The sequence below is a fragment of the Lytechinus variegatus genome, chromosome 19 (genome assembly GCF_018143015.1).
Source record: "Lytechinus variegatus isolate NC3 chromosome 19, Lvar_3.0, whole genome shotgun sequence".
NCBI classification, from domain to species: domain Eukaryota; kingdom Metazoa; phylum Echinodermata; class Echinoidea; order Temnopleuroida; family Toxopneustidae; genus Lytechinus; species Lytechinus variegatus.
This window is the reverse complement of record NC_054758.1, coordinates 4,878,720-4,906,104: the sequence shown is the minus strand read 5'-3', so window position 1 is coordinate 4,906,104 and position 27,385 is coordinate 4,878,720. Positions and strand designations below refer to the sequence as shown.

The 27,385-nt window shown below is 37.0% G+C and overlaps 1 protein-coding gene across 1 annotated transcript; it reads right to left on the bottom strand.

The window, feature by feature from the left end:
• On the bottom strand, positions 1 to 26,821 carry LOC121406130. Its single transcript, XM_041597149.1, has 16 exons — positions 26,603 to 26,821; positions 25,633 to 25,826; positions 11,064 to 11,168; positions 10,012 to 10,199; positions 9,684 to 9,796; positions 9,168 to 9,433; positions 8,810 to 8,971; positions 8,480 to 8,520; positions 7,556 to 7,656; positions 6,747 to 7,005; positions 5,186 to 5,397; positions 4,071 to 4,321; positions 2,658 to 2,831; positions 1,439 to 1,541; positions 764 to 953; positions 1 to 341 (listed from the first exon to the last, which is right to left on the bottom strand). Exons 1-16 carry the CDS (start codon positions 26,729 to 26,731, stop codon positions 145 to 147), a joined length of 2,685 nt encoding a protein of 894 aa, XP_041453083.1. The 5' UTR covers positions 26,732 to 26,821; the 3' UTR covers positions 1 to 144.
• Positions 26,822 to 27,385: the final 564 nt, after the last annotated feature.

The window sequence follows — 27,385 nt, the reverse complement described above, 5'->3', positions numbered from 1 at the left end:
TCACCATCTATATAAAGCATCCACTGCCACAAGCTCTGATCTTATGAATATGAAATCATATAAATTCAAAAAGTAAAAAAAAAATAAAACTCAGCCATATTAATATTGAACGAACTCTGAGTTCATTATTTTCCTTCAGTATTTCTAACGATCGGTGATTGAGTCCAGCGGGATCCCGGGGCTACCCACGAACTTCCCCAACCTCCGGTTCTGAATCTGGAGCCTCCGCATCACTGTCACCATGGAAACGAGAATGGCTACGAGGATGAGGCTAACGATGAGGGCGCTCACTGACACGTAGACGGAACCAAGAGGGCTCTGGGACAGAGGCTTCTTGTTATCTGTAAAACAGAGGAGAAAGGAAGAGAGCGTTGGACAGAGGCAGGGGGTGGAGATGGAAAGAGGGGAAACGGAAAAAGAGGGAGAAAGTGAGATAGAGACGAAGGGAGGAAGATGTATACAGAGAAGGAAACAGATACATAACTGTCATACATGAATGGCAATGAAATGAACGCAGATTCCCTTCTCCCCCCCCCCCCCCCCCCCATTAAAATCTGAGCAAAGCTAAATAGTGAAGTGAAAATTCTTCTTGAAAGTCCATCCCCATATTTTATGTACCCATCCCCCCCTCCCACAAAAGTGGATTGCACAAAATTTTTAAGCAGACCCAGCCCCTTCCCTTCGTCACGCTCGTAGTGCAGTACCATCCCTGCTGTGTGCTGCACTAACTCATCAAGAAAAGTTTTCTACGACACCAACCTACCTGGATCAGAGAAAGACTTGCCACGCCCCTTCTCAGCAACTACTCTGATTGGTCCATCTGTACCAAAGAGAGCGTGCGATAGGCTGTACGTATCCGCAAACCGACGCTTTCTATTGCTCGGCATACTGTACACTGGACAGGAACGTTCGCTCGCACTGTCCTGAAGTTGTATTTCACAATGAACAAAGATCTGCAAAGAAAGCCAAGTCGAAACATTGTTTCAAAAGACTAGTTAAAGCATGAAATTACAGTTTAAACTTCTTCAGTTGAGATTAATCTTAAATTAAGGATTAATCAAAGAACCAATGAGAAGCATTTGATAATACAGCAAATATGTACTGCATTGATATACCATAAAAGTTTTATGATTATTAATAACTCCAAGTTGATAAAAGATCTTAATTGCCGGGGAAACTATTTAATTCAAGCTTTAGTCATCAAATTAGATTAGGCCCCTCTCGTCTGTCTCATCTCTTTATGGTTGCCAAAACTTAAATCTACAAAGTCAAAGGCTGAGTGCTTCATTTAGTTAATTTCATACAGATTGCAATCACTGATCTGTATACCATACTGATCAATGACAGTGATTGCAATGCAGCAACCATGATCCCTATACTTTAGATTTTCTCATGTCAGTATAAATTTGTCCAGATGTCACCTGCTGGCGTTACGTACCGACTCGCTCATGAAGTGTCCCATAAAGGCTATAGCTTGAATGGAGAACCGTGTCTTCAGGCGTCCTTGTAGTCCGAATTGGATGGTATGGTCCATAGCACAACTTTTAACAAATGAAATAAAAAGTAAGAAATAGGGTTATTTGCACTCTTTACATGCCAGAATCCTGGAGTGTATCAGAATTTTAAACCATTTACAGCTATTACTCAACTGATCTAGGAAAAGAGCAAGGGCGAGGTGTGCATCCTGGGGAGGTGGAACTAAAGTGGTATGGGGTGCACATCTTGGGGAGGTGGAACTAAAGTGGTATGGGGTGCACATCTTGGGGAGGTGGAACTAAAGTGGTATGGGGTGCACATCTTGGGGTGTTGGAACTAAAGTGGTATGGGGTGCACATCTTGGGGAGGTGGAACTAAAGTGGTATGGGGTGCACATCTTGGGGTGTTGGAACTAAAGTGGTATGGGGTGCACATCTTGGGGTGTTGGAACTAAAGTGGTATGGGGTGCACATCTTGGGGTGTTGGAACTAAAGTGGTATGGGGTGCACATCTTGGGGAGGTGGAACTAAAGTGGTATGGGGTGCACATCTTGGGGTGTTGGAACTAAAGTGGTATGGGGTGCACATCTTGGGGAGGTGGAACTAAAGTGGTATGGGGTGCACATCTTGGGGTGTTGGAACTAAAGTTTGGAAATCAGCTGTTGAAAGCAGGAGAGGGTACAAGTTTTGTTTTGTTTGCCAGTGTTGGAACTCCTCTGCTTTAGTGGGAGGGTGCACGTGCACCCCCCCCCCCTACGCCCTTGAAGAGTAAGAGAAATTTTTTTACTCCATTCTATAGTAACCTACTGCACTGGGGAGTGTAAAAGAATAATTACATCCATCCATTTAAAAACATTTGGTCTATGAATGCATACTCCACAAATGCACGCATCCCTCTCCCCCCCCCCCCCTCTCCCTCTCTCTCTTTCCCTCATACACAGACACCTGTGCACACACACGTCCTCTCATTATTCACCAATAAACTTTAATATGATAAAATTATGTCTAAATAAGTCTTATTCCATGCATTACATAATTATTTTGATATTTCTTTCGATCTTATATTATATGGGCATCGTCTCATTAATGTAATAATGCCAGATGTTGTTCTGGGCTGATCATAAATACTGTAATTTCCTAATAGACTTTAAAATTACAAACATAGCGACGTTATTTTCTTACTCGTTTTCTATAAAGCGGTAATACAACCGGTCAGCCGGATTGGGAGTGGGCGTGGCTTCACAAGACCTCAAGAAAATGCGTTGCCCTGGTAACGTATTGTCATCCGGAAGAAGGACCTTTGCCTCGAAGAATAGCCGATCATTAAGATCGACTTCAAGAGGATAATCAGAATATCTGAATAAGAATAAAAGAAATTATACTTATTATTCAATGTGTAAACATATTAAGGATTTAGTAATTACGCTAGTCAGGGAAATAGAACCGAAAATAGATATATGACAATTAATTATTAAATTGATGAGAAAAAAATATAGAAAAAATCATTCATTGAAACTATAACGTTCATCTACAACTTTGAATTCTTGAAGACATGTTTGGTGTAATTATAATAATAATAATAATAATCCGCTTTTATATAGCGCTTAATCCATCGGAACAACGTTTCTAAGCGCTTTACAGATATATTATTACCCCGGTCATCGGATTCAATCAGTCATTCCCACACACAATGTGTGCACATCCTCCACTCCCTGGGGAGTATTCCAGTCAGTCGCCTGTGAGGCGCACACAATACTGGACAAGCTACAATGACTTTCACATCCTACCGGGTACCCATTTAGCACCTGGGTCGAGAGTGGCAAAGTGTGGATTAACGCCTTGCCAAAGGACGCCAGACCGCGGTGGGATTCGAACACACGACCCTCTGTTTACAAGGCGAGAGTCAGAACCACTACACCACGGCTCCTCCACAATTATCTTCTTGTAATTGCTTTGGGCCATCTTGCGGAATACATAACAATTCAATTACCCCCCCCCCCCCCCCAAAAAAAAAATCCATGACTTTGTTCATTGTACATTGTTCACCCACACAAAAAAAAACAATTCATCCCAATATTCTTGCTATTATTCCGAAAGACCATCTAAGCATTACTTATTAAAAAGACATCAGTGACAAATAAATATTAAGGAATTCTTCATAATAGGGTCTCAGATGTAAAATAATTTATCCGTAAATAAAGTCAACAATTGATAAAAAAAAAGAAACACATTCCATAATTTAAAACGGACATCCACTCACACTTACTTAAAAATACATTCGTTCCCGTATATTCATGAAGCCAATATTCTAGCTATTAATTATTCCGAAAGACATTCCAAGCATTACTTTTTACAAAGATACCAGTGACTGAAATAAATATTTAATGTAATATACAAGGATTTGATTTTGTCATCGCCATCTTCAATATTATTTGTGACATTAGACTTTTGATAGGAAAACTGGTTTACAGACATATGCTACAGTTACACAAACGAAACCGACCGATGATATCCGAATCGAAGTAACCTCATAACTTTGATCGGTTTAGAGTCGGTTTCGTTGGTATGTCTGCGACATTACATTCCAAGACCAACCCGTATTTTCTGTCGTAAGGTGCATCCTCATACATCTTCAGTGAGAAATTGAACGCGCCATGACCGGTTCGGTTATAAACCACTGTGGGTAGATCCGCATCGAACTCGACAAACGTAACCTTATCCTTGTCCATTTCGCAGATGACGTTGATCGCCGTGGCGTTGTGTCGGGTAACCGCCGGGTGTCCGGGTATTGTCATAGTCGGTATCCGAATGGTGTTTGATATTATTGACTTGCCACGTCCTGAATCCTATTGAGAAAGAAGAAACATATCAATGGCAAAATGTAATTTACAAAGATTTTTTGTGTAGTTTTCACGAAATCGGTCTTTATCAGGTGGAAAGTATCTGCGTTTGGGTCAACTTGAATAAAAACCGTCATTCCACGACCTATATACTTAGGCATTATATTGACAGAGAAAGATATTGATTCTTCCAATATGGACAAAGAATTTTTTAAAGAAAAATAAACATAAATAAACAAAAATATACATGTATTTAGGCGTAACTTCAAGTTTACCCCCCCCCACACACACACACACACATAATAATTATGTTTGCCAGTAGTGTACAGTTATTTTTTTACAGGGGCGTTGCCGGTAGTGGCATTAAGGAGGGTAACATGTTTTGAGTATCAGTGTTGCTATATTCACATCTACTGTAGATGTGATACATAATTATCTGCACCACAGCCTGACATTGGCATTGGTAAGTGTTGTCTTTTTTTTCCTAAATCACACTTCCCCCTGATAAAAAGCTGGTGATGGCACTGGTTTAGCATGGAAATATAAACCATACGCTCCTCCCCCACCCCCACCCCCCTCAAAAAAAAGATGAGTGAACCCAACTTTGGTCCACTCGTCTTTTTGGGGGGTGTACGCTGCAAAAACTCTGGTGTTGATTTAACACAAGCCCGGAATCTATATATAATTATGTCTACACCAGAGAAGCGTTAACACCAGTTTCGTTTTGGTCTAACACCATATAGATGTTTATACAACACTAATTAGTTTGATTCCGGGCTGGTGTTAAATCAACACTGGAGTTTTTGCAGTGTATGGTTTGCTAAACCAATGCCATCCCAAGGATTGTCAAGAGAATGCAGGACGTCTTACGATGTGCGTTCCGCAGTATTGGTAGTGTGTCCCCATAACGAAATGCGTGCCGTTGTGATCCCGCCCAACGCACGTTGGCTCGTTGAAGTGCATGTTGTTCGGGTCCTCAAACGGAACGATTGTCTTCGGGATGAATATCTGCATGAAAGTCCCGAAGCACTGCGGTCGTGGAAGGAAACGCTCGCTTGGCGGTCGGGTAGTACCTCTTGAATCTACAAAGAAATGACAAAAATTGTTTGCTTGCTTATTCATGATAAAGAAATATACAATATAAAAAAGTTTCCTGTAATCGAAGATTCCCCCACGCCCCCCCCCCCCAAAAAAAAAGAAACAGACAGATGCGTGGATTTGGGAATGCCACCCACAACTATAGCCCCCCCCCCCCCTCCACAATATCCCTTTCAAATAATTATAATAAAAAACAATCTTATGCTTGCTCACCGCTGAATTCCGAAAATAAAAGTTGAAAGGACATTTTTCCATGGTACCCATGTCCGTACATTATTGAACGATACATTATTAGTCATTTTTATTATTTTGTATGCAATAAAATACATCTACATAATAATCTCTCCCCACCCCACCACCGCTCACTCTCTTTCTCTGAATATCACCTCGGAGTTAAATATTGTATATCTATAATTCTCACTAATTCAGCGATATGATAAATCAAGAGAAGTAACTGTTTTCTACATTTAACGATACACTCGTAAAACCACTTCCTCGAATAGCAAAAAGAGCAGTAGGTGTGCTCGAACAAGACAAGTGTTGAAGGGGGAATCTAATCAACATGTGTTTTGTTATTGTCTTTTTAGCAAAGCGAATGTACATCTCAACGTAAGACTCCGTCCCTTTACTATAAATGACTGTGTTCGGTTGGGTGAAGTTTAGCATGTGGGAAGCTCTTAAGATACAAGAGAATGGGAAAAAATGGTTCCTTTAGGTTAACACCCACTCATCAATTTTCAAGTGATGAAAAGGTGTTAAAAGGGAAGGGGAAAGGCACTCAAAATTGTATTGACATGAGTTGGGTGTTGAGTTGAGTGAAAGCTAGAATACCCCTTACTTTCCTAATAGAGAAAGCAACTAAAACTCACCCTCACATCACCATGGCCTTCCCGTTAAATCACCCTCAGCCACCACAGCAAAACAACTATCTACATTGAAAGCGCCCTCTGCTACTCTGTATGATCTATACTTCCTTGAAAGACTAAAGCTAGAAAGCGAAGAACCAGTCATCTAGGAGAGCGGCGGACCCTGACCCGGAGGAGACAAAGCATTGGAGGGGCACAGCATTGTTCACAAAGAATACAGTGCCCCTCCGATCATTTGTCTCCTTCGGGTCACGGTCCGCTACTGATCCAGGATCAAGAAATCTTTGCTACCCCAGCAGAACGGTACCTACAATTAAGCATACTCTGCTATTCTACATGGTCTTTGTCATCTACCAGACTATAACTAAGAAGCTAATCAAGTGATCTTGTCCGATCGATCGTCTATGAATTACTTTTCTTCTCCTTTGGTCCCCGGTAACACTCCCGGTAGCCATCTTTAAATCTACCTGATCCTACGTAGAAATCCCACGAGGCCGCCTTGGACCAGGGCTCACAACTGCTGTACCCCCTCGCCAGACCTTCCGGCAGGCTAAGAGTGTAGTTGGTGCCTTCGACCAGAAGACCGTAAGGAATGCTAAACAAGATGGCGTCGTAGTCATAGATGAGATTGTCTCCTGGTTCGGGTTCGACCTTGACCTCGTGAACCAAGGAATGGTCGTCGGCTCGAAGGATTTGAATCTCGGTTGTATGTTGAGGGCGGGTTATCTGCAGTTAAGGAAATAAGATCATAAATTTATTGTTGTCTCAAGAATTTATGTAGATCAAAAATATTCCAGCACATACTTGATTATGATATCTTGCGTTCCTAGAGTTAGCATATATCCACAACACCATTAGCAAATTAACATTAAATGGTGATATTTTATTCACTGGTTGGTCAAAGATATATTTTATGACACATCTCAATTCATCGTTTCCTGAAAGGTAATGCTTCGCTTGCAATAGAAGGAACATTGCCAAAGAAGTCAAATGTACATGTTCGTCATTCTAGTCATATTAGAAATATTATTCATTGACTTATCTTGGAGCAGAGTCGGGCAAAATCAAAAAAATCTTAACCCATGGTACTGTTGTGTCACTTTGGTGAATTACTTCTCGCATGTCGAGTATATCATCCTGGTATAACCCTGAGCACATCCTTGACCTGATCTTCCGGACAGAATAACTCTTTGAGCGAGTAACTCGAAGGTAGAAGCCCCCACATAAGTATCTTAAATTCAGTGAAAAGTAATGTCTTTCTTTAACAGGGTCTTACCAGATCGTCAAAGACTATCTCGAAAGCTGTCCCTTCTGGACGAACAGGAAAACCGGCGGCAGGGAAGGAGAACAAAGGGCTAGGCACCGGAGCACGCTCATCTGAGACAAGAAAACAACGGGATTTGGATAAAAACAACTAGCATGGCCAGAGCTGCCGAATATTGGATATTTTGTACCAGTGGCGGAACCAGGATTTTCCAAAAAGTGGGGCACATTTTTCCGAGGAAAAATTTGACAAGCAAAAAAAAAGGTCTTCACTTTCAAAAGGGTGGCACATATCTGTTTTAATTGCATTTTTACACCTACAGATTTTAATTTTGCTTCTCAAACTCAAAAGGGGGACACGGGTCGGCTGCCCCCCCCCCCCCGATCCGCCAGTGTTTTGTTGCACCTTAATTCCTTTTATTAACGCAAAATTATCCTTATCCCTGTCATTAAAAATAGTGTTTCACTAAAATCCGAGTAAGACGTACTGAAGTAAGTTTACATAATAATGCTGTCATGCAAAGGCAGTTAATAAGCTTTTTATCAGTAGAAATCAGATCAATGTCATATCTGTAATGTTGTCGCCGCTCAACAATGATACTTTGGTTTCCAATTTCCATATCTTGTACTGAAAATTATTAGGCAGCATTTTCGACATATGACAAGGAACCACCTCCATCTCGAGGCAGTCAAGGGTTCATCACCTCCCCTTTATTATTCAGATAGTTGTTTGCAGTTATTTTACGTATGAATAAGCTAAGAAGCCTTTAATTCTTTAAAAGAATTTATCGTCAAGTTCTGAACAAATTTATCGTAAAGTTCTGTCTATTAGAAAACTTCAGGAGCTTGCAGCCCAATTTATCAATGCATCGTTCGCATCTGGTTATCAGAAGCACTGTAATGGTTTTATTTCGTTGTTGAATTCGATAGTTCTTACCTCCTACAGAAATGTCAATACACCTTTGATTTCCTTGCAATCTATAAAAGGACGAAAGGAAAAACATATCATAAGGTCTAGTTTTCTTCAATGTGGCTATGATATATTGTCTGTAATTCACTATTCTACAGAGAATTACACAATCGAAAATCTACCCCAGCTCAAAGTGTCACTGCTATTTTTTACACGAACATAATTGTCGATTGTAAATTATTTGAAAGGGCAGTTCTGATTGGTAATACGGTAGTCAGACGTTTGAACAAAATGGGCATGCAACAATGGTCTTGTCTGTGTAATTTAATTTCGTCAGTGTGACTAAGACAGTATTACCCATTATTATCCTCTGGTTGGAAGCAGAATAGAGCCACGCGTCTGTCTTCATCAGTCGGTGTCCAAGACATGGTGACGTAAGCCATTAGAGGTTTGGTTGGAACCCGTCGTAGGGGGCTCTTCTGCATTCCCCGGACGCTGGTCGTGGCAATCTGTCGGATGCTGTGACAAGGTAAGACAATGAGAATCTTTTAACCTCGTTGAAACATATTTCGAACCTACATCTTGGTAAACACTTCTGTAAAATCGTGCTTCACTAAAGGACAATTTTAAGCGAGGGAATGTTTAGTGACTTGTGGATCACATCACGAAATCCCTTGTGACGTTCTTGTCAGTTGTGAGATGAAAAATTAATTACCTCGTTTCGTTAGTCGGGGTCTGTGCGGTTACGTTGAATCGAAACGTCTGTCCCACTCTAAGGATCCAGCAGGAATCCGCCGACGGCCCAATGATGATTGGCTTCGAACAGGTCATATCACCTGTGACCTCCAGCATGAACTGGAAAGGGACCTTGCTGTGGACGACGCCGTTCGAGGAGTCCTCGATCATGATGGCCACTGCGTACCATCCTGCATCCATGGTGCGAAGTCGCGGGAGGATGAGGCGACAGCCTTGTGGCCGATTCTGAAAAGGACGACGTGGAAATTGGGAGCATATAAGAATAATGGATTGAAATGGGGAAATGAACCCAAATAAACTTTGTTCTAAAAGGAAATATGGATATTGTGGGGGATATTGGAAGATGGGCCGAACAACGGACAAAATTTTAATGATTTAAAAAGTCATGTAATTTTGAAAATTGGACTCATGATTGTAATGATTTGAGATTGAATCGACTTGTTGAAAAAAAAATTGTTACAGTGTAATGGCCTACCTGTAGAACCCACTGAGATCGTGGCCAGGCATCACAATTACTCCTGCACTCGGACACGTCTCTGGTGCCGTCGACCCAGCGACATTCTACATCATCACCATCTGCATCATAAGCTGCCGAGTAAAAGGGATATTGAGGGGATGAATCAAGTAAATAGGCCTAAAGTAATATTTCCAAGCAGAAACTGTGGTGTTAACCGGACCACACCAGTTATTTTAGGTTTTGTGTTTGGCTTAACATGCAGATTTTCCATCGAAGCAATTATCACCGGAGCAAAATAACTAAATTTCACTTTCAAAACATATATTGGATTTTGTTTTGAACTTACTTGGTATATTAAGAACTGCTCTTGTGCACCCCTTATTGATCCTCTGTACTGGTAGACCAGTGGTGATAGGGGCGTGGTTTATGGCTCCAGTGTCGTTCCGTACCGTGAGGTTTACAGACATGACGAAGTCCCAGCTCTTTGGTGGGGCGTAGTTCTGCAGACTATGTACCCAGCAACACGAGTCCCATCTGAAATAACAATATTATTTATCCATCTATCTATCTATCTATCTACTTATTTACTTACATACTTACTTATGTACATGTACTTACTTACTTACATATACATACTTACATACTTACTTACATACATACTTACTTACATACTTACTTACTTACATACTTATTTATTTATTGATTAATTTATTTATCCATTCATTGATTCATTCAGGGTTCATTACTTCTATATTCATTGATTTGATATATCAATAAATTTATTACTTATGTATTAATTTCTTTATATAATATATTCATCAATTCCTCCTTTCATTCATTCATTCATTTTCTCATTCATTCATCCATCTATCTATCCTTTCATTTATTTTATCCATCCACCCATTCATTCATTCTTATGTCCATTCATGCATCCACACATTCATTCATTCATCCATCGACCCATCCAGCTATCTATCACACCCCCCCCCCATTTCTTCATCCATCCATCTAACTATCCATCCATTAATCAATCCACCCAACCATCCATCCACCCACCCACATATTCATTCATCCACCCACCCATCCATCTATCCGTCCATCCATCCATCTATCCATCCACCCATCCATCTATCTATCCATCCACCCATCCATCTAGCTATCCATCCATCTATCCGTCCACCCATCCATCTACCCAACCATCCGTCCATCATCAATCCATCCATCTTTCCATCCATCCATTCTTCCATCCATCCACCAATTCATCTATCAATCCATCTATCTGCCAATCCATTTATTCATCAATCCATCCATCCACCAATCCATCCAACCAACCATCCACCCAACCATCCATTCATAATTATGAAACGGATACAAAACCGTATAAATCATCTCACTAACAATAGATCAAAGTCTAGACGTCCATTTGGAGGCGAGATGATCTTGGTATTTTCTCCCATAACCCAGCTCCTGTCCAGGCTACTCGGATAATCCGCAGCCTCATGCCTGTCACACAAAATTAAAGAGAACAAAATAACACAAAGCAGCGAATTCTTCAGGATAATTTCAATGCGTTTCCAATATTTTTTTTTTGAAAAAGTAAAGATCGTCCGGAAGAAAATATCAGAAAGAAAAATCAGGTATGTGCGGATGGAGAGGGGAACAATGGAATTTAGGAAACGTTGAGTGCGACAGCTCAGTGACCGAAGTCGTTTATCTGATTTATCACGTTATTTATTAATAATCAAAGAGAACAGAATAACACAGAGCAGAACCTGCAGAATGGTGTTATTTTTTTAATAACGTGATTAATCTATTATCAATACTGAAAAACAAAAATCAACTCCTCTTCTCCAATAGACCGGTTTACTAATGTAGTCAAATTTATGGACGTTTCTTCCCTCGGGACTAGTAACGGGTTACTCCATTAACCTGTACCTAACAATGGTATTTCAATACTTGGAATCCAATTTGCATACATTAGTTTTTGCTATGTCGGGCAAACCTCGGGCAAGCTTTCCGGTTGGTAGGGGCAACCTTTGTTAAACTGGTATGCATGAAATTTGAATATGTTAGTAAACCGGTCTATTGTGTTTTCATGCGTTCAGGTAAACGACTTCGGTCACTGAGCTCTCGCACTCAACGTTTCCTAAATTTATTCCTTCGTTCCCCTTTAAATCCACACATACCAATAATCTCACCACCTGTTTTTTTTTCTTTTCTGATCTATTTTACCTGGACGATTTTTAATTTTCACATCCATAACTGGAAAATTTTTAAAAATGTCTAAAGACTTTGTATTTGTCACTTTCCCTTGTCCCTTGTATTAGTCACTTTCCCTTGTCCCTTGTATTAGTCACTTTCAAAAGCATTTTTGTGTAATTGTATCTCTGCCTGTAATGTGTTATTACAAATGTACATAATGTGAGCAAAAGGAATAACAACGTGAACGATGAAACGAAATTGAATTGAATTGTATTACAGTGTACATGAGTGGTACTTATGTAATATATTCTTATTCTTTTTCACATTTCGGCAAGAGTGTCGTTAAAACCCGAACAACAACAACATCACTGGGTTGTGTGATAAAAGTCAATCATGTTTATTAGATACCACGAATAAGTGATACTATTCATTAAATATATGATTGAATGTGATTCCGCTGTTTGAAAAATTAATCAAATTATCAGAAATTAGACAAATCAAGATTGTGTCGGCCTTTTATGTTCAAAATACATAATCGATTACAAACTAACGCACAATAACGGGTCTACATATATAGAGGTAGAGAGCAATATATATATTCCAAAGGAATAACAACGTGAACGATGAAACGAAATTGAATATATTATGAACAATAATCACACTGTTCTATCAAAGTTTTCGTTTATAATGGATAAGACACTTTCTTTCCTGTTCAATTACACACAGTTATAAATAAGAATTTAAAATACCCCATTAAAAAATTGTATAAAAATGTATATATCAATGTGTTCGTTCAATGACATGTAATGGCGATTTTGTATAAACACATGAAAAGATATGTGTGTGTGTGAGGGTGGAACAAGAAACTAATTGATTATTTACTATGCGGGGTGTGTACTCCTAACTTCTTGCTATTGTAAACACACAGCTCCGATCCTAGGCTCCATACTTTTGTAATCGATTCAAAAATACGTATTTTACAAATTTCATTGTCATTTCCAATACCGATAGCTATAGTTATACATTTTTTATGTTTAACTGTATTTAAAAAATGCATTTAAAAAAAGATCAAATCAAAATTAAATATAAACCATGTTAATGATTGGCTCATTAATGACAAAACGAAACAAAGCCGTTAACGTTTCGTTATTGAAGGTATTTTCAATATTATCAAATATCCGCATGCGTTGGTGCAGAACGCCGGTTGGTCCGTGACGTTGTCTGCTAGCTCCGCTGATTTTCGATCAGGAGGGGAGACCCCCGGTTGGATTGACGCGGGAATATTTGACCGGGACCAATACGCTGAAAAAGTGTAGTCCCTAATACCATGGTCACATTTTGTTCTACGGCGGCCGTACGGCTAGTCGAAAACAGCCGTCTTATCCATTTTGATTCAAACCACCTATATGTAGTTGGACAAAAAAATGTTAAAACGGCTGTTTTCGACTCGCCGTATGGCCGCCGTAGAACAAATGTGACCATGGCATAAGCCTGACTTGACAGTAAGTCAGCTTGGCCTCAGAGCTCCATTCTGCGCATGATCAAATTAAGGTAATTTGTAGTTAAAGTGATGTGGTTGTTTAATATTCAATGAGATAAGCACTGACTTTGATGCCTTGATTATTCATATACATTTTTTTAAATAGTGTTTTTCATTAGCTCTACGAAAAACAGCAATGCATCCACTAGCGACAGGTATTTAACAGTTTGGCCAGTACATTATAACAACATGCTAATGGATTCAAGTTATTCTAGTAACCGGGTCTATTCAATTTCTTTATCCTGCTATGTAAGGCATGCTAACATGATTGAAATCTGCCTATCAAACTCTAAGAATAAAATGGACATTTGACCAAAATTGTCCAAGAGGTAACTGCAAACTGACGCCCGTTGCAGAAAGAGTTGCAATCAAACGCAACTCTAAAAATCATGCGTAACTTGATTTTCAACCAATCAACAGCGCGCATTTGGGACTTGCGATTGATTTTTTGACTTGCGTTTAAACGCAACTCTTTCTGCAACGGACCCCAGGGGAGCGTTTCATGAAAGGACTTGTCAGACGTTTTATCCGACAGTTACTATAGTAACAGTGCTTCTCAACCAATCAGAATCCAGGAAAGTTGTCAGATCTGACAACTTGTCGGACGAAAATATTGATGAAACGCCCCCAGGTCTCTTAAAAGTGATATACACGCTGAAGAAAAGGTTTTCCACCGATCTCCGTACCTCGAAGGAATGGATTCTACAAGTAAAAGTTGAAATAATAGCAGAAAAATAACCATGATAATGAAGTAAAAATAATGAACAAGTATTCACTCCAAATTGGGTAATATTTGACCCTACTCCTAGGGAAGTTAAATGAACGAGAAGCATTAACTCCAAATTGGGTAATATTTGACATTACTCCTAGGGAAGTTAAATGAACGAGAAGTATTAACTCCAAATTGGGTAATATTTGACATTACTCCTAGGGAAGTTAAATGAACGAGAAGTATTCACTCCAAATTGAGTTGACATTACTCCTAGGGCAGTTAAATGATAGAGTTCACTCATTATTTTTTCTTTATGTTTTTCGATGAGATTATATATATTTCGACATTTCCTGGGGAGCGTTTCTTTAGAACTTGTCAGATGTTTTGTCCAAAAGGTTCCGTTTTATCAAACAGTTACCATAGCAACAGTATTCCCCAGTCAATCAAACTCAGGGAAAATGGTCGGATTTGAAAATTTGTCTGATAAAAACGTTGATGAAACGTTCCATCGATTGGAAATTCGAAGGAATGTATACGCGATCTCGCGAATACCTAAGCATTATTGGGACGACGCTCGTCCAGAGTCCTGGTCCCGCCAAAAATAATTATACGTTGGAAAAGTCGTTTCGTCGGAAATACTTGATGTGTTGAATCGACATTGTCATAAAGAGAAGGGAGTAAGTTTCATATAAATTTGTATCTTTTAAGAAAATAAGTTCATTAATATTTTTAATGATTTTTTTGTATACTTTTATATTTTGCAAGGTAGATAGTAGAAAAATAATCATTTTTTTTTCAAAATTAAAAAATCAAGAAATACATTTTTCAATAGAAATATTATGTAAAAATGTAAAAATAATAAACCTACAAATTGGCACGTATATTTTTTTTGTAAACAAATGCACACCTAGTTACCAATAATGCATATAGCATTTTCATTTATTTGAAAGCAGGATAAAAGAGCATTGTAGTTTAAATGCCTTGCTCACGGGCATAACTGCCGTGGAAGGGGATCGAATCCCGGACTTTCCATGTGTAGCCAGGCGCCTTAGACCACTCGGTCACGGCACATTAACCTGGGTTTTTTTTTACTTATAGTATGATTGACTTACAATAGTACATTAATTATGTATCATTAGTCTAGTCAAATTACGTTTTGTAATATCTTATTTTATACATTTAATCACAATATAAAAATAACTAATCACAATATAAATATAACTTTTTATATTGTGATAAGTTAACAATTGAAAAAAAGATTTGAGTACGTTGAGTTTATTAGGGATTATTGTAGCACTCAATAAAAAAGAAGAAAAGATGTGAAGTGTTAAATATATGAGTTCTCAATTTAGTATTACTATTTTAGTTGATGTTTGAGTTTCATTTTGTATACGAATCGAAGTTGTTAACAAATAAGGACGAAAATCTTAGGGAGGGGAATTTGGTAAGGCCCTGGGCAGGGCTGAGATAGTGTTTTTTTTTATATGAAATATCTCAGTGAAGAGGCCGAGGTGATTGGGGTTTTTTTATTAAAATATTTTTATTGGCTTTAATTCGACTAGGTTTTATTACTGATTTATTTTTGTCTACTTGTAATATCTCTTATTTCATGCTATGTCGTGAATATTTGACACTTGAAAAAAAAGTACGTTGAGTTTATTAGTACAGTTATATGTATATGTAGAGTTATTGAAACAAAATATGCTGAGGACAATGCTTTCATTGCCAATAAAGTTTTTATTTTTTCTCGAATTTTCGACGGTCCTCCGTCTTCTTCAGGAGTATATATATATTGTTACCTTACAGAAGCCAATACGTGAAACTTTAAGATATGTAGAGTTATTGTATATACATATGTAATGATAATAATAATAATAATAATAACAGCATATTTACCTAGGGTAGACATTTCAGTTCCGATTCGACCACACGACCACCTGTTTACAGGGCGAGAGTCAGAACCACTACACTACGGCTCTTCTTGACAAAAAAAATGCATTATAGTTTCGAAATTAACTTAACCACCATGCCCTTGAGAGCAGTGGCATCCTTCGAGGTTTATTCAGTATATTCAGAAGCTCAGTATAAGTAAATATTGCGTAGTTCAAAATGAGTCTTTATTAACTTTGTAAAAATAGTACTGTTCGAAAGGGGTGTTCTTTGTCATTCAGTAAATTGATTTTCTGAGAGAAGTTAGTATTTTAAGGATTTCCTTTAAAAAAATGCTGCATGCGATGCCGCCAATTCAAATCCTAACTCTATTCGTTTTTTTTATGAAATTTCGTCAAACCTCTAACAATATATATTTTTTAAAAATCTTATTCTCCGTTTGTTGAAGCACATTTGTCATCAGTATAAACTTGCCCTTTCATAATAAAAAAAAAAGTAGTAATCCGGAAAAAAACTATAAACATACAGGCGACTTACAGAAATACAGCCTGCTAAAGTTTCATCAAAATCTGACGACAGTTATCAAAGTTATTTATTTTTTAGAATTTGGTAGTATTTAATGATATGCATGAGCGTTATGAATATTCATAACGATAGGCTGATGACGTCATTGCAAAACGTTAAAATGCCATGAATTCGTTTTTCCGATTTTTTATGAAATTTATAATTCTGAGTTATTCTGATTTTACTTTATCTTTTTTAATTTTTTTGTTCAGCCTGGAGAACCTCTTCAAGAGTTGTACCCTCCTGTCTATTTTAAAAAGGATGTAGAGAAATGAAATGATTAAATCCTATATTCCCAGATTCCGAATGACGTTTATTTTTTTCGTCTATAAAATGATCTTGCATAATAATGCAAGATACATTTTCTCTTTAATCAATTTTTTTTTTAAACTTCGATTCTTGGAATATACAAAACAAAATACATATAGAAAATGAAATATCATTTCTTTATCAATAAGTAGATAAATGGAAAACTCATATACTTAATATGTATTTTGTGTTCTTTCTTTTTGGAATCACTAACACAATATATCAAAATAATGTTGTTGTTTTTCTTTTACTTGCTACTAATTTTCTTGAATGTGTATCAATACAGTATTTTATTACTGCGTGTTACATTGAAACTCCATATCACACTTTCTTTCAACACATGGTTATAAATAATATTGATGATACTAATGTACCTGTATATTTATACTGGACATACTTTGAAGAATATGTAATCGATTACATTTTAGGAGCTTGTAATAGGTTAATTCTTATCTCATCTACATACATCAGAATTCGCAAGTTATTTTACACTGATATAAATTTTAACAAAATTACATCTTTTGTTTTAAAAAATATTAAATCCACATTTTTGTAGATGATATTATCTTAAAAGGGCTATGGATAAAGCACACTAAAATAATATTACTTTAAAATAATTTACACAAATATACACTTTTCTTCTTCGTGTACCTAGCTAATGCTGTAAATTAGTTTAGCAAGAGGATTGCTTGTGAGGTGTTTACATTGTGTAAATTCTCCTGTATGTCAGATTGGCATTCTACTGAGGTTTTGTGGCTCAGAGGATAAGTGTTCGGAATTTGAGCCCTGATATCCGCCGGGGTTCAAATATCAATGCAGTACCCCCCCCCCTCCTTTGGCAAGGCCTTTATCTACATTTGGCACTTCAATATTTATAGTCTGAATTAATTTTATCTCTCTTTTATTCTTGTTCATTTATGTGACTTTTAGTTTTGCGCTCATTGTAATCGAGGTCACACAACAATCAATTACACAACAAAATCGATTATATATTAATTAATTGCTAATGTTGAATTTTTCTCTCATAAATGCGCTTTTTGTTTCATATTTATTGTTTGATATTTTAATGAATAATTTATTTTAATATTTATCTTTACATATTTTTTAAAAATGTGTTTTGGGTTATTTATGTGACTATTTTGAAGCATTACTGTAATACACTACAATTATTGATAATTTGGATAATATATAAATTTATGTTTGCCAGCGACGTGCTGGTTATATCTTTTTGTCATACGTTGATAATTTGTACTTTTTGCCAGGATATTACGTTATGAACGTAATGTCCCCATTATAGGTCATATATGCTTCTCACCCGAGCTAACTGCCGGTTAGTTCAGTGTTTCCACTCTTCCAGAAATTCGGGAAATTTCAGGAAATTTAGACTTTTTCCAGGAAAGGTTCAGGAAATGAATGTATTACAGGAAATCCGAAAATTACAAATAAACGACAATTAAACATAGAAATTATCAATATTCATGATATTCAGGTTATATTTTAATGTTTTACAGCCATACGTACGGTAGCACAAAATTTTCCGCTCGCGCTCCGCGCTAGCATTTGTAATTTTGTTCCTTTTTTTAAAGAGGGCGTGAACAAAAAACTGCAAAAATCCTTGATTTTGGCCACCTAGGCCAAGTTTAGGCTTGCTGTATTATTGCCCGATTTTCGTGTAAAATCAATCTTGAAAATTCCAGGAAATATCTATGAATTTCAGGAAATTTGGGTTTCAGTTTCAGGAAATTTATTTTTGAGCTGTGGAAACACTGGGTTAGTTCGTTCTTTCCACGCCATATATAAATACAATCGATTGTATAAAAAGTTATTATCAATGTTGGATTTTCTCTCATGAATGTACACTTTGACTCATAATTATTAATTGATAATAGTAAATGCTTTTTTATTATTTATTTTTACATAAGTATTTAGAAAAATGTTTTTTTTTTGTTAATCATATCACTATTTGGAGATTTTTTTACTATTCCACACTATAATTATTTATAACTTTAGTAATATTTGAATTTCTGTACTCCTCAACTATTGGTTGACGTTTTGTCAATCGTGAATAAATTATTTTCAGTCCATTTTTGCCAGGATGTTACATTACGATGGTAACATCCCAATTTGCCTTTTAAACGCCCCTCACACAATTACTGGTCAATCATGTTAATTAGCTAATTCCACACATTATGAAAGAGAAGGGAATCCAGATATCAATAGTACAAAAAAAATTTAGAAAATGTTAGAAATAAAAGAATTTAATTCTTCATTCCCCGATTCGATATTTATAATCTGAATTAATTTTATCTTTCATTTTCTTGTTTATTTAAGGAGAAGTGGTGCCACACAAGCCCCGTGTAATCTTGAAAGATGCATAATGGACATTGTCACTTGGTTGAAGTCAAACTCGTTACTTATGAACCATAGTAAATGTGAGTTTTTAGTTTTTGGCTCAAAGTTTCAACTCAACAAATTCAACATTGATTCATTTTCAATCTCAGCCAATGACATTCCCTCGTCAAATTCATGTCGCAATCTTGGAGTTATTTTATTCTCACATGTCCATGTCCAACCAGCATAAAGCCAATATTGTATGGGATTCATTAGAAAATATCTCACTCGCTCAGCAACATAGAAAGTGGAACATTCACTAATTTCTTCACGATTCGATTTTAGTAATAGCCTCCTTTACAACTTACCAGATTCTCAACTTGGATAATTGTAGAGGATGCAAAATACAGCTGCGCGTATATTGTAACTTTTATCTTGTTTACACTTAATCGGCTATTGAATCGGCTCGCGTGCAAACACGGTATATATCTAGCAAGCGCAGCCACATCACCCCTATATTGAAAACTCTTCACTGGTTGCCCCTGAAGGAACACAATAGTCTTTAAAATCCTTCTTTGGATCTTTCATAGTCAATGGTACTTCCTCAAGTTATAATTAGTCTTTGATGCATTATTACCAACCGTCAAGAAATTTACGATCCTCATCATCTAATCTCTTACAAATTCCAGTTGCTATGCGGGCCTTTTCTCATGCAGGGCCTAACCTATGAAATTCTCTTCCACAGAGTTTGAAAACCCAGACTTCAGTGACCACCTTCAAGGGCAACCTGAAAACATACCTGTTTAGTTCTTTTTGATAGACATTGACTTATTGTTTCAGACATGTATTATATGTAAATAGCTTTGTCGTTGTTTTCTGAAATTCCTTGAGCATGTAATCAAGATAAAACGTGTGCTACTTAAATCTCAATTATTATTATTATTATTTATGATCGTGATGATGTAACTGGTGACATTATTTTTCATTGTAATCGAAGTCACTGAAAAGACAATCGATTATATTTTAATTTATTGCTAATGTTGAATTTTTCTCTCATGAATGCACACTTTGCTTAATATTTATTGTTTGATACTTTAATGAAGAATTTATTTTATTATTTATCTTCACATATTTGTTTAAAAATGTGTTTTGGATTATTTATGTGACTATTTTGAAGCATTGCTGTAATACACTACAATTATTGATAATTTGGATAATATATAAATTTCTGTATGGTCACAATTTGTCAATTAGATAGGTTTTTGTTGACAAATTGTGTTTTTTGTCAGGATATTACGTTGTGGACGTAACATCCTCATGATAAGTCATGTATATTCTTCACCCTCGCTCACTGCCGATTCGTTCGTTATTTCCACACATTTTTTTATTTCAACACATTTCACAAATACAATCGATTGTGTAATATAGTTATATGTGGAGTTGCCGTGGCCGAGTGGTCTAAGGCGCCTGGCTATACATGGAAAATCCGGGGTTCGATTCCCGGCCGTGATACCTATGCCCATGAGCGAGGCATTTAATCTGGAATGCTCTTTTATCCTGCTTTCAAATAAATGGAAATGATTTATGCATTATTGCTAACTAGGTGTGCACTTTATTTTTTTTAAGTTATTAATAATTTTGGATGTTACTCTCATGAATGTATACTTTGTCTCATAATTATTATTTGATAATAGTAAAAACCTTTTTATTTATTTTTACATATGTATTTAGAAAAATGTTTTTTGGTTATTCATATCAGTATTTTGAAGATTTTTACTATAATACAATATAATTATTTATAACTTTAGTAATACATTGATTTCTGTACTCGTCGCTATTTATTGGTTGACATTTTGTCAAACGTGAATAAATTATTTTCAGTCCATTTTTGCCAGGATGTTACATTACGAAGGTAACATCCCAATTTGCACCTTGAACGCCCCTCGCACGATTACTGGTTAATCATGTTAATTAGCTAATTCCACACATTATGAAAGAGAAAGGAATCCAGATAGCAATAGTACAAAAATGATAGAGCATCATTTTGTGTCGTTATCCACTCGCCATCGGATTGGCGATTCCACCCTGACTATAGGGAGAGCGTGACCCCATAACAGAGGTCTTAGATTCCTTAAGTGTTTGGATACGAGATCTAAGTTTGCTGTTATACGGACCGATTTTTGTTTAAAATGAAATTCATGTTAAACAAAAATCGGTCCACATAACAGCAAACTTAGATCTCGTATCTAATTAGATGCTCAAGGCACTTCAGAGCAAAACAACGACAAAAGCTATTTACATGTCTGAACAATAAGTCAATGTCTATCATAAAGCACTACAGGTATGTTTTCAGGTTGTCCTTGAAGGTGGTCACTGAAGTCTGGGTTTTCAAACTCTGTGGAAGAGAATTCCACAGGTTAGGACCTGCATGAGAAAAGGCCCGTTCCCCGCATAGCAATTGGAATATATGAAAGAACGAAAGAAGGATTTCAAAGACTACGCGATCCTTCATGGGCAACCAGAGAATAGCTTTCAATGTAGGAGTGGTGTGGTTGCGTTTGCTAGATAGAGTTACAATACGCGCAGCTGCATTTTGCAACCTCTGCAATTTCCCAAGTTGAGAATCTGGTAAGTTGTAAAGGAGGCTTTTACCAAAATCGAATCGTGAAGAAATGAGTGAATGTACCAGTTTCCCTGTTGCTGATCGAGTGAGATATTTTCTTAAATGAAGCCCATATAAAGGCTTGGTCACACCGCCCGAGCGTTGTTGGAGCGGTAGGGAAAGAGGGTCGAATTTCGCTCTCGAAATTGGGGAAAAAATCGAAAGCATAAAAAAAAAATCGAAATCGAAAATGGTGAACGGTAGCGAGCGGTGATGATTTTTTTTTTCTCCGCTCCACGACCGCTCCAACAACGCTCGGGCAGTGTGACCATGCCTTTATATTGGCTTTATGCTGGTTGGACATGGACATGTGAGAATAAAATAATAATTCCAAGATTGCGACATGATTTTGACGAGGGAATGCCATTGCCTGAGATAGAAAAGGAATCAATGTTGAATTTGTTAAGTTGAGACTTTGAGCCAAAAAATAAAAATGTGATATTTACTATGGTTCATATGTAACGATTTTGACTTCAAACAAGTGTCAATATCCATTATGTATCTTTCAAGATTGTGCGGCACTAGTTCTCCTTCTTGAATAAACAAGAATATTAAAAGAGAGATAAAATTAATTCAGAATATAAATAGTGAATCGGAGAATGAAGAATTTAATTATTATTTTTCTAACATTTTTTCTAAAACCAGACAAGGTGGAGAAACGCTTACGGGGGTCACCCTTCTAATGAAGGTATTTCTAATAAAGCAAAACAAAGAAGAAGAATGATAATGGAAGTTTAGTTGAAGATTTGACGGAGATTCATTTTTGTCTCACCTGCGCGAAGCAGAGTGAGACTATAGGCGCCGCTTTTCCGACGGCGGCGGCGGCGTCAACATCAAATCTTAACATGAGGTTAAGTTTTTGAAATGACGTCTTTACTTAGAAAGTATATGGACCTAGTTAATAAAACTTGGCCATAAGGTTAATCAAGTATTACTGAACATCCTATTAGAGTTTCATGTCATATGACCAAGGTCAAAGGTCATTAAGGTTCAATGAACTTAGACCATGTTGGAGGGATCAACATCGAAATCTTAACCTGAGGCTAAGTTTTTGAAATGTCATCATAACTTAGAAAATGTATGGACCTAGTTCATGAAACTTGGACATAAGGTTAATCAAGTATCACTGAACATCCTGCACGAGTTTCACGTCACATGACCAAGGTCAAAGGTTATTTAGGGTCAATGAACTTTGGCCGAATTGGGGGTATCTGTTGAATTACCATCATAACTTTGAAAGTTTATTGGTCTAGTTCATTAAACTTGGACATTAGAGTAATCAAGTATCTCTGAACATCCTGTGCGCGTTTCAGGTCACATGACCAAGGTCAAAGGTCAATGAACTTTTGCCGAATTGGGTGTATCTGTTGAATTACCATCATAACTTTGAAAGTTTATGGATCTGATTCATGAAACTTGTACATAAGAGTAATCAAGTATCACTGAACATCTTGTGCGAGTTAGAGTAGTATTCAAAGTCAGCACTGCTGCTATATTGAACCGAGTGATGCAGGTGAGACGGCCAGAGGCATTCCACTTGTTTATTTTTATATTTGTGTAATAAGTAGATTCTGGTTGAGAGATGGTGGAAGAGTAATCAAGTATCACTGAACATCCTGTGCGAGTTTCAGGTCACATGATCAAGGTCAAAGGTCATGTAAGGTCAATGAACTTTGGCCATGTTGGGGTTTTTTGTTGAATAACCATCATATCTCTGTAAGTTTATTGGTCTAGTTCATAAAAAGTGGACATAAGAGTAACCATGTATCACTGAACATCTTGTTCGAGTTAGAGTAGTATTCAAAGCCAGCACTGCTGCTATATTGAACCGTGTGATGCAGGTGAGACGGCCAGAGGCATTCCACTTGTTAAAAAATAAGGATTTTTTTTGGGGGGGTGGAGATTTGGATTGTGAGGCCACATACAAGCAGTTCAGTTGTCCCATGTGTTATTTATTATGAATTCCATGAAATGATATTTTCTCTGAGAAATCGACGTTATAAAAAGTGTACATCTGCTCAAAACTCATTGCCTATGCAAACCCTTCTTCCAAATAATGAGTTCATATCGAAATGTCACTGACGAAGAAATGAAAAGAACACCTTTTAAGTTAGTAATAATAATGATATGTAACCGTGCGTAGTATTACCCCGGCCTTAGCACGGCATTAAAGGAAATCCTTCCTCCCGGGTACTCATTTACTACTCCTGGGTGAGAAGTGGCAAATGTAGATAAAGGCCTTGCCAACGGACGCGAGTGCTGCGGTGAGATTTGAGCCCCGAACCTTGTGGTTCAAGGTCCGAAGACTTATCTACTGAGCCATAACACCTCTAACGCCCCTACACATCAATCCTTCTAAGATCATGTTAGGTAGTAATATGGAATAGTGTTTACTTTAAATATTCTGAGGAACATTACCGTCGGTTGTAATTTCCTCCTCCAAACATTTAGACAATTTTGGATATAGTATCATCAGGACACAATTCTAAATAACTAACTTTAAGTAATATAATTAATTCAAAGTAATATTATTTACAGTGTATCATATCAATATCCCTTTTATGATGATACCATTTACAGAAAATATGATTTTTAGTTTTTCAACACAAAATAAATTAAAAAATATTGCGCATATGATTTGCATCAGTGTAAAATCAACTGCTAATTCTGATGTAAGTAAATGAAATAAGAATCCAACTTTTAAGAGCTCCTTAATGTAATCGATTACAGATTCTTAAAAGTCTGATGAGGGGATTAAGTCGATAAGTCCAGTATAAATATACAGGTACACTAGTATCATCAATACTAGTTAGAACTATGTTTTGAAAGAAAGTGTGATATGGAGTTTCAATGTAACATTCAGTGATACAAGACTGTATTGATACACATTCAAGAAAATTTGTAGCAAGTAACAGAAAAACAGCAACATTATTTTAATATATTGTGTTAGTGCTTCCAAAATAAAAAAACACAAAATACATAGTGCTAAGTAAATGAGTTTTCTATTTATCTACTGATTGATAATCAGCGCTTAGAAACAATGCTTATTATAGGCGATTTATAAATGTTGATTATTATTGTTATTATTATATGATATTTCGTTTATGCCAAGAATCGAAGATATTATCAAATAAGAAAAAACACTTCTTAATACAAAAAATAAATGTATTTAGCATTATTATGCAAGATCATAGATGAAAAAACTACATGTCATCCGGAATTTAAAAGTTGAATCTGGGAATATAGGATTTAATCATTTAATTTCTCTACATCCTTTTCAAACAAGACAGGAGGGTACAACTCTTAAAGGGGTTTTCCCGGCTGAAAGAAATAAAGGATATAGTAAAATCATAATAACTTAACATTAAACATTTCATCAAAAGTCGGAAAAAACGAATTCATGGCATTTAAACGTTTTGCATTATTTCGATGTAACCGTTCTATGTATGTCTTCATGTTTAATGCAAAGAGCAGGATGATTATGTCATATCCCACATAATCTTTTGCATCTTACTATAAGAAAATTCAATTTTTGCCATGGAAGGATACAAAAAAATAATTGACTACTGATTTATTGTATAAGATAGTCATTGTACTGACCTATTTTTATTCCTTTTTTTTTCTTTTCACAAGGGACTCAGAAACATGACAAAAGTTGTTTAAAAAGCAAACATGACAAACGCCTTGACGATTCTCGAAAATGCCACTGGATTTAGAGGGATATTGTTTTTGAGCTGTGGAAACCTCTTGTTCTTACCTTGTTGTGCAATAATAGTCCAGACGATGCCGTTGATAGCCGATGCTATCCGGGACGTTCGGATACTGGATCCGAATGCCCCTTGAATCACCACTGACCAGGGTGTTGGTCGGGGAGATCCGGGCGAAAGTGCAGTTGTGGTCTCCCTCGTCCGTGTCTGCTTTCCAGGCAAGTCGGTACATGATCTCGACATCCTAGAAGAGTGTAAGAAAGAATTAGGATGTAAGGATGATGGTAGTGGTAGTGGTGGTAGCAGTGGTGTTGTTGGTGTGGTGATGGGGGAGTGGTAGTGATCCGTGGTGATGATGATGGTGGTGGTGGTGAGGATGATGATGATGATGACGATGATGACGACGATGATGACGACGATGATGATGATGATGATGATGATGATGACGATGGTGGTGGTGATGATGATGGTGATGACGATGATGATGATGATGATTATTATGATGACGATGATGATGATGATGATGATAATGATAATGATGATGATGACGATAATGATGATGATAATGATGATGGTGATGATGATGGTGATGATGATGGTGATGATGATGGTGATGATGATGGTGGTGGTGGAGATAGAGATGGTAGTGGTGGTCAGAGGCGTTAACCCGGGGGGAGGGGGTGAACTCCCCATAAAAAATATTTGGGGCATATCGATATGCACCAGCCCCAATAATTTTGACAATTGACAATGTATAGGATGCATTGTAAATATACTGTATGTTTAAAAAAACATCGGAAAGCAGTAAAAATCATGAATCTATATGGCGCTATACAAATGCTGTGCATCATCATCAACCTTGGTCTAAAAAATATCGCACAAAATTCTAATTTTCCAACTTTCTCTCAATTTTGCCCCCCCCCCCCTCCCCCATCCGAAAATTAACATTCATGAAAATATACAAATATTGATAATTCCGATTATCAGTACGAAAGTCGTCATCCCAGTCGAGAAACTTACCCCATTGTCGGTTGCTCTCCATGACATCGACCCTCCTCGAAAATGCTCACAATAGCCGACGTCGATGATGTCGAAAACGAAACTGACTACGAGCAGTCTTAATGCCAATCCGCTTGACGTGCTCATCATTCGAATTCCGTTGCTTTCAGAGAAGGGAAACTTCAGATTGAGTTGCAAAACAAAACTACTTTTCAGGAATCCCAGCCGAGCGAATTTTTGAATATAAACCGAAATCCCTAGGTCACCACCCGATAACAATTTTTTTAAAAATGAATTCCCCGTCTCTCAATCTGATGCGAGCGATGCTCCAGTATGTCGTCAAATCAAATTGTTATCATGTTCGGTATAGACAGTATATCTGAAAAAAAATGAAAAAATAAAAAGCACGTCAGGCATTTTAATTTGGATTATGGATCTAACTAATCAAAATTATTTTGAAATCAATGAAACTATTTTGTTGGCCATTGTTTTGGATGGCTTTCAATTTTTCGGTACGCGCAGCGATTAAAACTAACTAACAACCTCAATGTCTGTTTCTAAATGATCACAATATCGTCAACTTACTAAAAATCTTTTCGATAATGCGTCAATCTGATTATTTTGAGAAGATTCTGGGCTATTTGTATGATCTGACAATTTGAAATATGACACAGATGACCCAAAACGTTGAATGACGTCGTTGACGACGCATAAACACATGAAATACGAGAAATTAGGGAGTAAAGAGGTTAGAAGAATTGTTTTTACCTCGAAGACGGCCTATTTTTCTTCTCCGATTCGTTG